We start from the raw sequence: 14,867 nt of genomic DNA on the forward strand, positions 1-14,867 counted from the left end.
TAAAGTCAAATGTCTTTAATCTTTTGGATTTCCACTTAAGTGAATTGCATATTCCCATTCTTTATTCACTATTCTATTGAGTCATTTTCCTTTCCTTATTAATTTGCTGGGAGCTTTTTAACATTAAGAATAATAATTCTTAAATTGACTATGAAGGAGCATGTGAGAACCTTTTAGGGTGGTGCAAATTTTCACTATCTTGATTATGCTAGTGGTTGTATTTGTTAAAAATTATAGAACTGTTCCCCCAAAAAGGATGATTTTATTATATATAAATTATAATCTAATAAACCTGACTTAAATTTCATATATATATATGTATATGTATATTAGTAACCCTTTACATGTATTGTGAGTATTTTCCCAGTGTATCAATTGACTTTTGAATTTTTTATGGCAATATTTCTCCTACGTTTTTTGACACCTGTATATATCAGGGAATACATTTTACATCTTGATTCAGTGCACAGACACATCCAAACACATGAAAGATTTACATGGTAATTGTCTTTATTAAATGTAGTGTACTTATATTTTTCTTTACTATTCCTTAAAAAAACACTTGTCACAAAGCATTAAATTGGTATTGGGACTCATGGATTATGATCAGCAATTTTTTTTTTTAATTTATTGAGGTGACAATTGTTAGTAAAATTACATAGATTTCAGGTGTACAATTCTGTATTACATCATCTATAAATCCCATTGTGTGTTCCCCACCCAGAGTCAGTTCTCCTTCCACCACCATATATTTGATCCCCCTTACCCTCATCTCCCATCCCCCACTCCCCTTTGATCAGCAATTTGAAAAGCATTATATTGTAGTGTCTTTGCATTTTTAATTATTAATATTGGAGACTTGATTGAGTGGGACAAAAGTAGAAGAAAATAAAATTGTTAATATTATATGTAGTCAAAAAAGTCTATTTTTTCCTTTATGGCTTCTTACTTTTCACTTTTGCTTTGGGAGATTTTTTTCCTACTTTCTAAATTTTCTTATTGTTACATCTTTTTTTATATTTAAATTATTAGTATATCTGGAATTTTTGCTACATGTTATGAGCTAGGGATCAAACTTCCTTCTTGTATTACTATTAAGACATTTAGACTTTCTCCACTGTTGAGAAACGCCAGCATTTTAATAATAAATTATTTAACATTCTTGAGTTTAGTCTGTTAATTTGTTTATCTACCCTGCCTGTTAAAATATTATTATTCCTTTTTAATAATAAAAATATTTTTATACCATTGTTGAATGTTTTTTAAAGTTGGCCATTTGAGGTTTATTTTTTTAAAGTAACAACATTGAAATGTAATAGACATACAGAAAATCTATGTGTCATAATTGTATATTTTGATGAATTTTGACAATCTGAACATAACTTACGTAACCTGTAACCTGATCAAGAAACTTGTTTGTTTCTACTAATACTGTTTAATATTTGATTATATAATTTAGTAATGCTTACATATTTTATATTCTGAATGTAATTATCACCCTTCTGAACTCTGATTCATTTTTTTTTTCTTTTTTTTTAAGATTTTATTGGGGAAGGGGAACAGGACTTTATTGGGGAACAATGGTCAAATTGTTGTCCTTTCAATCTTAGTTGTGGAGGGTTCTGTTCAGCTTCAAGTTGTTGTTCTTTCAGTCTTAGTTGTGGAGGGCGCAGCTCAGCTCCAGGTCCAGTTGCCGTTGCTAGTTGCAGGGGGCACAGCCCACCATCCCTTGCGGGAGTCGAACCGGCAACCTTGTGGTTGAGAGGACAAGCTCCAACCAACTGAGCCATCTGGGAGCTCAGTGGCAGCTCAGCTCAAGGTGCCGTGTTCAATTTTAGTTGCAGGGGGCGCTGCCCACCATCCCTTGTGGGACTCGAGGAGTTGAACTGGCAACCTTGTGGTTGAGAGCCCACTGGCCCATGTGGGAATCGAACCAGCAGCCTTCGGAGTTAGGAGCACGGAGCTCTAACCGCCTGAGCCACCGGGCCGGCCCTGATTCATTTTTTTAAGTAAAGTTGTATCATCTTCATTCAACCAGAAGTCTCCTCATTTTTTATGTTTATATTAATAATATAGAGGTTATCTTCTTATTTGCTCCTGACATCAATGGAAATGCCCTTACTATCCTAATTCCTATAGTATCGTTTTGGATGAGCTGTTTCAAGTTTTTAAAAAATAGGGTAAAAAAAAAAAAATAGGGTAAGAGCAGGAAGTAGACAGTTATTGCTTGATGGGTACAAGGTTTCTCTTAGAATGATGAAAATGTTCTGGTATACAGAGGTGATTTTTGTACAACCTTGTGAATATACTAAAAACCACTGAACTGTATAATTTTAAATGATAACATTGAATTTTATTCTATGGAAGTTTCATCTCAAAAAAAATTTTTAAAAGGTAATGGTTTTATATCATTACCCACTCACCAGAAAGACTAAAGTGAAAAGAGAGAAAATACTACTTGTTAATAAGAATGTAGGACAATTGGAGCTCTCATAATCACCATTGGGAGTGTATATTGATAACTATATTAGAAAATTATTTGCCCTATCTCCTAAAGCTGAAGATATTTGCTATGTTTATTTTACAGGCAGATTTTGACAAAAAAACAGTAAATGGCCCCAAGTCAGAATCCATGGAATACAGTAGATGTGGTCATGGGGAAGAACAAAGATCGGAATTGAACCCACAACCTCTTGAAAATGTAGCTAGAAATGAAGAAAGTATGACAGGAATTGAAGTGGAGAAGTGGACGCAAAACAAGAAATCAGATTTAACTGATCATGTCAAAGGAGAGAAGGCAATTGTAACAGAAGCTGAAAAGTTGATAAATGCTGAAGATGACAGGAAAAAAGTCCTACTTACTGAAATCCTTGAACCTCAAAAATTGTTTGCACCAACTATAAGAAACGGCATTAAAAATGTACACTATTTACCAACTGAAACAAATGTGTCTTTTAAAAAATTCAACATTGAGGAATTTGGCAAGGCGTTTGGAAACAATTCGTATAAACTCCTGAAAGACACTGCAAACCATAACAATGCCATGAGCTCCATTGCTACTAGTGCAAGCTCTGACCATCTTAAGGGGAAAAGTAATGTCTTAGTCTTCCAGAAGCCTGGCTTTAACTGCAAGTCTTTTCCAGATCCTGCCAACTTAAACTTAAATAATCAAACTAGTACACCCAATGAAAGTGATCAACCAAAATCTCTAGAAAACATACCAAGTAAAGAACCAAAAGATGGATCTCTAGTTCAACCAAGTCTTCTATCTTTAATGAGAGATAGGAGATTAACACTGGAGCAAGTGGTAGCTATAGAAGCTTTGACTCAGCTTTCAGAAGCCCCTTCAGAAAATTCCTCACCATCAAAGTCAGAGAAGGATGAAGAAACAGAGCAGAGAACAGCTAGTTTACTTAATAGCTGTAAAGCTATACTCTGTTCTGTAAGAAAAGACCTCCAAGAACCAAATTTACAAGGGGAGCCACAAAGCCTTCATCACTGTCCATCTTTGGAAAAGCAAAGTTCGTGCAACTCCGTGGTGTTCAATGGCCAAAATATCATTTCCAAGTTACACGACAGCTCAGCTACTAACCAAGTATCCACAAAGTCACAGGAATATTCCAAAGTCAAAAATTCAATATCTGTTTTTACATCAAATTCAAGTTCATCTAAAATTGACACCAATAAAAATATTGCTCAAGGCAAAATTACTCTTGACTGTTCCAAGAATTTGCAGCAGTTGCCACCAACAAATAATAAATTGGGGTATTGTAACCAGTCACTGGGCAGCAGTAAAAAGTTGGAGTCTAAGGATGATCTATCATGTCAAGAGACAGTTCATAGTAAAATAGAGGAAGATGTTGCAACACAGTTAACACAACTTGCATCAATAATTAAATTCAATTATATGAAACCAGATGAAAAAAACATTGAAAGTACACCAACAAACCTTGTTGCACATAACATGCAGCAAAAGTACAGTCAGGAGAAGGGCACAATACAACAGAAACCCCCTTCCAGTGTACAAAATAATCATGGCTCATCATTAACAAAGCAAAAGAATGCAACCCAGAAGAAGACAAAATCTACCCCATCAAGAGATCGGCGGAAAAAGAAGCCTGCAGTCATAAGTTGTCAAGAAAATGACCAGAAAAAGCAGGAACAGTTGTCATATGAATATAGTAAGTTACATGACATTTGGATAGCATCTAAATTTCAAAGATTTGGTCAATTTGGTCCTCATGATTTTCCTATTCTGTTGGGGAAAATTCCTCCCATAACCAAAGTATGGAAACCACTGATTCAAACAAGTTCAGCATTAGAACATAAGAAACTATTTCCTCCACTCACTCAGATAAAATTTGAGCGATATTATCCTGAATTAGCACAGGAAAAAGTGATGAAGGTTGACCCGTTGGATTCTCTCCCCATATCGCAGTTAAAAACAGAATCCAATGGGCAGGCGTTTACAGGAAAAGTTTATAATTCTCAGGTACAGCCAACAGTGAATGTCAATCAGAAAGCTCATGCTTTGCTCCAACCCTCCTCTCCAACTAACCAGTGTGCTAATGTGATGGCTGACGATGACCAAACACAGTTCCAGCAGGATGTTAAAGACCAACTCATGCATCAGCGACTGCCAACATTGCCTGGGATCTCTCCTGAGACCCCCTTACCAGACCCAGCACAAATTCTTAGGAATGTAGACGTTGTATGTTCAGGTGGAATTACAATGGTTTCTACCAAAAGTGAAGAGGACAGCTGTTTATCTAATGTTGGAGCATCAGAATTTTTCCCAGTAGACAATGCACACAAAAGTTTTAATGATTATGCCATGAACTTCTTTACTAATCCTACAAAAAACCTGGTGTCCACAACAAAAGATTCTGAATTGCCAACCTGCAACTGTCTTGGTAAGTTCCTGTGTATCATGTGTGTGTGTTTCTTCTTCATTTACCTGCTTAATTGCCTCAAGTGGTGTCTGAATCAAGTTTTCGGTTACATTTTATAGTATATGGCAGTTTTGCCCCATTCATATTCTAGCTAAGATGGATTAAATAATTCTATACCCATTTTTCTGTGGGACCTTTATTGATTCTGCTCAGGTAAATTGAAAATTCAACTAATAATTTGAAACTTTCTCAAGTGGAAAGTTTGCTGATTTTTCTCAAAGCTAAGTGTCTCTCAGGTTGCTTATTGTGCATCCATAAGAATGAATTGCCTTAATACTTTATTTCAGTTTATTCTTATTGTGTTCAAAAGAATTTCAACTTGTAAGCTTTTTGCTTCAAAAATGTCTTTTTGTGTGAGATATAACATGCATACAGAAAATATATGTACAACTTAAGAAACAGCCATAAAAACTATCTGTATAATTGCTATCCCGGTTAAGAATTGGAACTGGGTTATTTCTGTTTCAGTACCTAGTGGCTTTTTTTATTTTTTATTTTTTTTATTGGGGAAGGGGAACAGGACTTTATTGGGGGAATAGTGTGTACTTCCAGGACTTTTTTCCAAGTCAAGTTGTCCTTTCAGTCTTAGTTGTGGAGGGCGCAGCTCAGCAGGTCCAGTTGCCTTTGCTAGTTGCAGGGGGCGCTGCCCACCATCCCTTGCAGGACTCAAAGAGTTGAACTGGCAACCTTTTGGTTGAGAGCCCACTGGCCCATGTGGGAATCGAACTGTCAGCCTTCGGAGTTAGGAGCACGGAGCTCCAACCGTAGGAGCCACCGGGCCGGCCCCCAGTACCTAGTGCTTTTATGCTCTGCGATATGAAGGGTGTACCTATGTATGGAAAAATTACAGAATCTTGGCCATTTTATGAATTTGCAAACCTTTTGTTGTTTTAAAATATTAAATTGTTCAATAAATTGTGATTTCCTATTTCCAAAAACAGTAACAACAACAAATACATTTGTGTAAAAGTCATGGACCATTTTCTAACTAATGCATTTATATATTTTGTGCCTTAGGAGTTACTGAAATAGAATATTAGAAACTAACAATTAGAAGTTATATCGTGTCTTAAAAGCCCTGAAAAAAATCTTGTTGGAGTAAAGGTTCTCAGGCAGGCCCTATGAGAAAGTTGCTCAATATTTGAAACATATGAAAGCTTAATTTGAGTCCTGTTACTGATTAGTCACTGTCTATGGTCAAATTTCATGTCAGTGCTCAAATATAAGATGAAACTTGTTTACTTAAATAAAGCTGTAAGGTAGGGAGAGTATATGGATTGTGTCATTAAAGTTTGTTAGGCTACGTGAAGCCCCATTATTTCAACTTTTATACAATTTATGATAAATTTGTAAAATATAACCTATTTTGAACCCAAGTAGATGTAATTATTAAAGTTTTACTTAAAATGTTGCCCCAAATAACAGATTCAAGATTTGCCTTGAATAATGGCAATCTTTTTATTAGAAGCAGATGGTTCATTAGTACATTCCAGAATCGGTAGTTAAAGGATTGTTTGGAAGGATAAAGAATATCATTCTCATTTTGTTTTTAACCATCGTAGAAAAAATTATAAAGTATAGCAATAACTTTTAGTTCTTGATTATCCAAAGTACATTTGATATCTGATATGAATTCTTCCATTTCTCTGCATATCATTCAACATACAGTTTTGACAGCCGATCATGTGCCAGGCACATGACAAGTAATTCATAACCTGGAAAGGGTGACAATGATGTCTGACTGGGGTTGAATTGGGAGAATGAGAGTTTTTCTTGGACCAAGGATAGAAGAGTGAAATAACGATAATGGCTCCTATTCCAGGTCTTTTATTGCAAGTCTGATACTGTGCCACGCCCTTGACTTATTATATTCACAACAACCTTCAAAGGATAGGCTTATTATCCCCACTTTACCAATGAGGAAACTGAGTCATAGAGAAGTTCACAGCTAGTAAATGACTAAGCTGGAATTCAGAGACATGCAGTGCCAACTCCAGGGCCTATGTTTGTAACCTCCATCCTCAGTTGCTTCAAAAATCTGAAGTAAGAAAGGGACAGTTTTTTTTTTTGTTTTTTCTGACTATCGTTACGACTGGAAGAAAGATCTCTAATTTAAAATGCCATTCAAATATATATACATCAGCTAGTCTAATTGTACTGCATGCATAATTTCAATAGAACTGTCTAGTTTCAAAACTGTTTCCTTATACATTTCCTTGGATAATTTAATTTTGCAACTTACACGTAGTAACTAGTCACAGTGTATAGGAGTTGAGACAGCCAGGAATTCAAAGTTTATTATTTGCTGTGGACCTGGAACTGTTTTATATACTATCACTTAATGTATTTTCCTATAATCATTACATGTGAGGTTATTGTGCCCATTGTGTAGAAATGGAAACTTAAAGAAGAGAAACATGAAACAGACTCACTCAGAAATCATCCCAAGTCGGGGCCATAATATTAAGCGTAAAGGATTTCCATAGAGGCATACTGTTGTAGCAAAATAAGAGTAACTGACATCTATATTAGGGTTCTGCAAATTTACTTCTATTTGTAGTTTAGATGGAATAATCCGTTGTTGTAAGGGGACTGTCTTATGCATTATAGGTTGTTCAGTGGTATCCCTGGCCTCTATCCACTAGATACCAGTAATACACACAGAAATGCACGAGCGCATGTACACATGTCTACACACACACTCACACACACACATCTGCCCAGTTGTCACAATCAAAAATATTGACAAATGTCCCCTCTGGAAAAATCACCGCTGGTTAAGAAGCATTGTTTTAGATAACCAATAATAAGTTAAAATCTATTCAATGGCGCATGCTTAAGAAGCCACAGAAGTAATCCAGATTATATTTGATGTCCAATGAAAATGGTTCAATAATGACTTTTTGGTGTAGGTATACCTTGGTCAGAAATGTGTGCTGTCGTGCTTATAGTGAGACATAATTCTAAGAGACTTAAGTTAAAAATACTGTTTTCTATTCTAAGAAACATGTAATTCACACTCAGAAAAATTAAAATGGTACAGAAATGTGATGCAAACGTCTTCTTAAGTTCCATTCTCTAAAGATAAAACCTCTGTTACAGTTTTTCTATATGAATTGACACTATTACTGATTTTAATTTTTGTTCAAATTTTACAAAATTTAGGTGTTTTAAAACATAATATTTTGGGGGTGTCCAGTTAGCTCACCTAGATCATGGTGCTGGTAAGCACCAAGGTTGCCTGTTCGATCCCTGCATGGGCCACTGTGAGCTTTGCCCTTGTTAAAATAAATAAATAAAAATTATAATATTTTTGCAATTTGCTTTTTTAACCTTAACAAAGTCTTAGATTTTTTCAATGTTTATAAATATCATTGTTTTAATAGCTTTTAATATAGTATTACACTATATAAACAAATATCTCCTAATCCATTTAAACTATTACTTAGAGTGTTTCTCTTTTTTCTGATCTTACAAATAGTTGTAACTAGGAACATTTTTGTGTACATTTGCATAAATTCTTAGTGCAATTAGGCTCATTTTAATAGGATTCTGGGGCCATGTTTTAAAACTTATTGCTCTTGGATAATTTTTTAATTTTGCACCTCAATTATTATAGATTTTTGAATTTTTTAAGGCAGGAAATAGAAAAATAAATATAACCCACATCTTAAAATGTTTTTCTTCCTCTTATTCTTAGAAGGAGAATGAATTAGTTAGGAAAAGCTAGAAAAGAATATGTTAAATTCCAGGGCCTATTGCCCTAGACTTTTAATTATTAAAGCTTACCAAAACTTTGTCAAAATTCATTGTTCTGAATTGAAAAGAAAGAAAAAAAATTAGTAAACATACCTCCTCCTTGCCCCTATGCCATTCTGTAAAACTTTGGGTCTAATAATCTTATTCCTTCCACAGATCGAGTTATACAAAAAGACAAAGGCCCATATTACACACACCTTGGGGCAGGACCAAGTGTTGCTGCTGTCAGGGAAATCATGGAGAATAGGTGAGGAAATATGCTTCCCTGTTAAAATCATTCATTACTGTGGACCAGACTCAATGCAGAGAAATTATCTCTGGGGACAAACATGAAGTGAATGGAAAGCGTTCAGTAGGATGAGTTGGATATATCTTAGGGCCCAGGAAAAGAATAATTTACTGGCGTTCCTGCTGAGTCACTCATCACATGAGCCATGGGCACTCAACAAGACACTCACAAAGCAAGGCTGTCTTTGTTAAATTCAGAAATATTTATTTTTATATTATTGTATAATAATAGTAGAAGTAGTTCAGGTTACCTCTATCAACACTGCATTCACATTTTTGTCTGTCTTGGAGCCAGGCCATTTTTAAAAAGAGTGATCTTTAAGGATAAGTAAACACCTGAATAACAAAATATCTGCTACATAAAAGTAAATTTTTAACAAAAGTAGATTATGAGGAGTGATTGATTTTTGTACTTCTGTAAATATGTATCTTACGCACATTAAGATGTTAAAAGTGTATGTTGCAGTTATTTTCTCTTCACTGTGTTTTACACTCAGGTATGGGCAAAAAGGGAACGCAGTACGGATAGAAATAGTGGTGTATACGGGGAAAGAAGGCAAAAGCTCGCAAGGATGCCCAATCGCTAAGTGGGTAAGTATTTTGCATTTATACATTTCTCAAAATGGATTTGTTCCACATATAAAATAATTTTTTTTCCCTATGAAAATGTGGACTAGGAAAATACCCACTCCCATTATTCTCAGGGAAATAATGAGGAAGCTATCTGTCTTAGCTTGGGCTTTTTATATTAAATGAACAAAAGGGGATAGCCCTTCCCAGTTATTACTCAATGATGTTCTTCGTCTCCCCAAGGTCACTGCTTTTACCAGTTTCTTGTGTACTTTTAGAGAGCAGTGAATGCATTTATAATTAGACAACAGAAATGCAACTAACCTATACATACTGCTTTATATCTTATTTTAATCAGTTACTATATGTTGAAATTCTTTTCAATTCAATATTCATAGAGTCACTTTAATGAGGATCATACAATATTGAAAGCAAACTAAATATTTTACAACATATTCCAAAATTGTTCCTGTGACTACTTTAAGTTTTGTGAAAATGCAGAGCTATAAGAAGTAAGAACTGGATTCAGCTTCTTTAGTAAATTCTCAACTGAAAAACAGGTACATGACCAAATGCAAATTTTCAGTAGGATATTCACATTCACAGGGATATTAACCAGTTTATGTGGAATTCTTGACCGTAGAATCATTTGAGATCATTGTTAATAATGGTGATTTTAATAATGATAAAAATAATAAAAATAACTACTACCTTTTATTACGTATCAGGCACTATGTTAAGAACATATGTTGCCTCATAAATCCTCATAGAGGGACTCTATTATAATGATTTTGGAAAAAGTAAAAGCCATTGTTTTTATACCACTTTCAGAGAAAAACATTCAATGCAAAATGGAGATAGGGTTTGAATCCAGGCATTCCTGAAGTCAGACAATTGCCACACCCTTAACCACTGTAGTAGACTGTGTGTTTTGGTTACTTTTCAACCTTTGAATGGTGACAACAGTGAGAAGCAGGAGAGCTGGACACTGAACACAAATGCTTTAGAATACTTTGTTTCTTCAGTCTCTTTGGAGCGCTTAGTATTGTGAAAATTCAGATACGTTTAAAGAACTGGGATGTACTTTAGTTAGTTATCTTACATTTGGTAAAGTGCAAGATCTTAAGTGTACATATCAAGGAATTCTTCATATCCATAACACTACCAGGATAATGATATAAATCATTCTAGCACTCCAGAAGGCTCCCTTGCGGCCCCTCCCAGTCAATAACTTCACATAAAGATAACTACTATTTTGACATTCATCACTATAAAGGTCTTTTTTGATTAACTCCATATAACTAGAATCAATTATGTACTCTTGTGTGTCTGTCTCCTTTTACTCAACATTTATAGAACATGGAGTTAATGGCTGGAGCTCCAACAGCCATCTAGAACCACAAATTGACTCGATAGTGGAAGATTTGTACTAGGATGGTGGGAAGACAGATAGGAACCTGAGTCTCTGATGATACCAGTGGAGCTGCCACACCAACCCCAGGCCTTCTGAAATCTGGATTTCTTTCACATGAGAGAATTTTTTTTTAATTTGTTTAAAATTTGTTATTTTGGGGGTTTTGAATCAAGTCCCAGTTAAGATACTTGCCTTCAATTTGTTACTATGTGGGTGAATTTTGGAAGAAAACAAAAAACAATTTGAGAATGAAGTAAGTGAAGAAATTTATTATTAATAAATACTTTCTACTGCCAGACCCTCGATTAGATACCGGGGATACAAACATGAATTAAGTTCTGCCACTCATTTCATTTTGTATACTGGTAGAAACTGGCCCAGAGTCACCTCACCATCACAAACAAATTTTGAGACTCGGCTTACTGAATAAAATTCACTTTTATCCTCTAGGAACACAAATGTTTGCCGGAATCACTTTACCTCTCAAGAACTGAATACAATTTCCCAAAATGCGCCCCTAGAAGTCTAAAACGTTACCTAAAATTTCTATCATGTGAATGGTTGGGGTGAGAGTGGGGGTTGGTGGTTGTGAACTATTATTTTCTTACTTCATGGATCGACTTCTTATCCTGCTGTGCATTGATTTTCACTGTATCAACTCAGCTATGGAAGTTAAGTACTTTTCTCAATTGCCACAAAACACTCACTCATATAAATCAATCTCCATATATAAGAGTTCTGATGAAGAGATATCTAAAAACTAGCTAGGGTGATCTTCATTTTTATTTTATTTCTTCACTTTTTAAAAAAAGTAACGTAGTTGATTGAAAACATTTTAAAGTAGGAAGTCATACAAGACTGACCATTTTTCTATTGGATTATTAGTCTTCTATTGATTTTATATGAACTTCTTTAAGAAATTGACCGTTTGTGATCAAAGTTGCAAATGTATTTCCTCAATTTATCATTGTTTTTAATTAACATTCATAGTTTTAAAATGAAATTTAAAAAATGTTTTCAATAAAAGATGAAAAACTTTTTTCATCTTTTCTTCTATGGCTTCAGTGTATTGTATCTTAATTAGAAAAATCTTTACGACTTCTAGCTTTTAAATAATTCTCTCGTTTTCTTTTTGTTGTATTTTAATGATTTCATTTTTTTCTACATTTAACTATTTTATCCATTGTTTTCTGTATAGAATGTTAGTAACAACTTGTATTTTTCCAGATGACTACTCAGCTGTCTTGTCCATCTTTTCCGTACTGATTTGTATTTGTTTGTATTAGAAGATTTTTCTGTTCTGTTACATCAATGTTATGTCTGTCCTGTATTAGCATTAAATTGCTCTAAATATTTAGGTTTTATAAGATGTTTTTGTATCTGATACAGCTGATTCTTCCTTTTAATTTTTCAGAAGTTTCTTGACTATTGCCTTGTTTATTTTTCCATTTGAGCTTTAATCAATCACCTTATCTAATCGCAAGAATAAAGTGCTACTGGTATTTTTTTGGAATCATATCACACAGAGAATTTGGAGAATTTACATCTTTTTGGTGTTTAGTCTCCCTATCCTCCATATTATGCCTTTCTGTTTGCTAATGCCTTCTTTTGTCCTTCAGGGGTATTTCAAAGTTTTGTTTCCACAGACTTTACATATTTCTTGTTTAATAATTTATTTCTATTGTGTATCCGAGATGTACAATCATATAATGTATTCTCCTTTTCAAATTTTATACTTTTAATTTTTTTTCATTTAATACAGTTAGTCTACCAGACTAACTCCAATTTTATATTGCTTTAAATATGGCCTCCTTATCTTGTTCTTCTTTAGTGGGAACCTTCCAGGGTCTTCTCATTATGAATGGATCGTCAGGGAAGGCCTCTCTGGGGAGGGAACATTTAAGCTGAGATCTGAGTGACAAAAAGGAGCTGAGTATGCAAAGAATTACCCCCCAAGAATGCAGGGAAGAGCATTCCTAAGCAAAGAAAACAAGTGCAAAGGTCAAGGAAGAGAGTACATACTGTAATAATCTAAGAGGAATCCAGTGAAATTGAGGTAGAGAATGGAACCCAGGTGAGGGTAAAAAGGTAGGTAGAAACCAGAGCATGAATGGTTTCGTAGGCCATAGTGAGGAGTTTGGGTTTTTAGTCCATGAACAACATGAAGGCTTTGATGTATTTTAATTAGGAATGTATTATTTGTCTGAATTTTGTTTTATAAAGAGCATTCTAAGGAATTAATTGATAAAATCTGTATCAGTCATCTGTTGCTGCTTAACAAATTGCCCCCAAATTTAGTAACTTATGTTAACAAACATTTATTATCTCATAGAGTTATAGTGGGTCAGGAATCTGAGTATAGCTTAGTAGGGCGCTTCTGGAAAAGTGTGTCTCATGAGTCTGAAAACTGCTGGGGAGTGTGGTGTGGGGCTGGAGGGCCTACTTCTCCTGTCATTTGCAGGAGCCTTTAGTTCCTTGATTGTTGTTTGGTAGAGGCCTCGCTTCCTTACTAAGACTTCTTAAAGTGCTTTCTCATGTCATGGCAGCTTGGTTTCCCCCAGAGTGAGTCAATGAAAAGATAACATGGATTGGGGCTGGCCCAGTGGCTCAGGCGGTTGGAGCTTCATGCTCCTGACTCCGAAGGCTGCCGGTTCGATTCCCACTTAGGCCAGTGGGCTCTCAACCACAGGTTTGCCGGTTCAATTCCTCGAGTCCCACAAGGGATGGTGGGCTCTGCCCCCTGCAACTAAGATTGAACATGGCACCTTGAACTGAGCTGCCTCCCGGATGGCTCAGTTGTTGGTTGGAGCACGGACTCTCAACCACAAGGTTGCCAGTTCAATTCCTCGACTCCCGCAAGGGATGGTGGGCTCTGCCCCCTGCAACTAAAATTGAGCACGGCACCTTGAGCTGGGCTGCCGCTGAGCTCCCAGATGGCTCAGTTGGTTGGAGCACATCCTCTCAACCACAGGATTGCTGGTTCGACTCCCGCAGGGGATGGTGGGCTGTGCCCCCTGTGGCTGGCAACGGTGGCTGGACCTGGGGCTAGGCTGTGCCCTCCACAACTAAGACTGAAAGAACAACAACTTGAAGCTGAACAGCACTCTCCACGGCTGAGATTGAAAGGACAGCAACTTGACTTGGAAAAAGGGCCTGGAGGTGCACACTGTTCCCCAATAAAGTCCTGTTCCCCTTCCCCAATAAAATCTTTAAAAAAGATAGCATGGAGGAAGCCACAATGTCTTTTGTGACACTGGCCTTGGAAGTTGCTATGCAAGTGAACCCTATTCAGTGTATGGGGGCAATATGCAAGGGCACTAATACTAGGTGGTGGTGATCATTGGGTACATCTTGGAGACTGGCTACCATGTATCTCTTCTTCACTAAAAATAACACATTTAGAACACTACATTGACTTAGTAAAATATGTCTATCTTAGTCCCATCCAATATATCTAATATCTGTTAATAATATGTCTGATCTCTCCACCTTAGCTCTATTTTCTTTAAAGGTGAAATCCTTTAATTTGTGAATCTTCATTCACAAAATAATGTTATTAAGCATTAACATTTTTCACTGTAGAATATATCAGTAGGTTCATGAAACATAAATGTACAGTTTACCTATAATTATAAAATGAACATTCATGAAACAACTACCCAGGTCAAAAATAGATCATTCTTAGATTCCCAGAAGCCCCAAGAACTTCCCATCCTGACTTTTGTGGTAATAGTTTTCATGCTTTCCCCGCACTGAAGTATTTCTCAACAGTATCATTTTACTTTGTTCTTTTGTATATTCCCCCCACACAGTCCCTTACACATTTGCTGAAATAAATGGCAGGGATTGGTTCCCAGTATTTGGCACTGATAGTTGATATAGGT

The 14,867-nt window shown here is 35.7% G+C and overlaps 1 protein-coding gene across 5 annotated transcripts in view; it reads left to right on the forward strand.

Moving 5' to 3' along the window:
- TET1 (tet methylcytosine dioxygenase 1) overlaps nt 1-14,867 on the forward strand; it is a 121,827-nt gene that overhangs the window by 65,993 nt on the left and 40,967 nt on the right. For all 5 annotated transcript variants that reach the window (XM_019731737.2, XM_019731738.2, XM_074339524.1 and 2 more), the window contains 3 exons: nt 2,588-4,913; nt 8,868-8,958; nt 9,497-9,590. In XM_019731737.2, coding sequence (XP_019587296.2) covers nt 2,588-4,913; nt 8,868-8,958; nt 9,497-9,590 — 2,511 coding nt within the window. The remainder of the gene's footprint in view (nt 1-2,587; nt 4,914-8,867; nt 8,959-9,496; nt 9,591-14,867) is intronic.

Source organism: Rhinolophus sinicus, linkage group LG07, assembly GCF_036562045.2.
Source record: "Rhinolophus sinicus isolate RSC01 linkage group LG07, ASM3656204v1, whole genome shotgun sequence".
In the NCBI taxonomy this organism is placed as follows: Eukaryota; Metazoa; Chordata; class Mammalia; order Chiroptera; family Rhinolophidae; genus Rhinolophus; species Rhinolophus sinicus.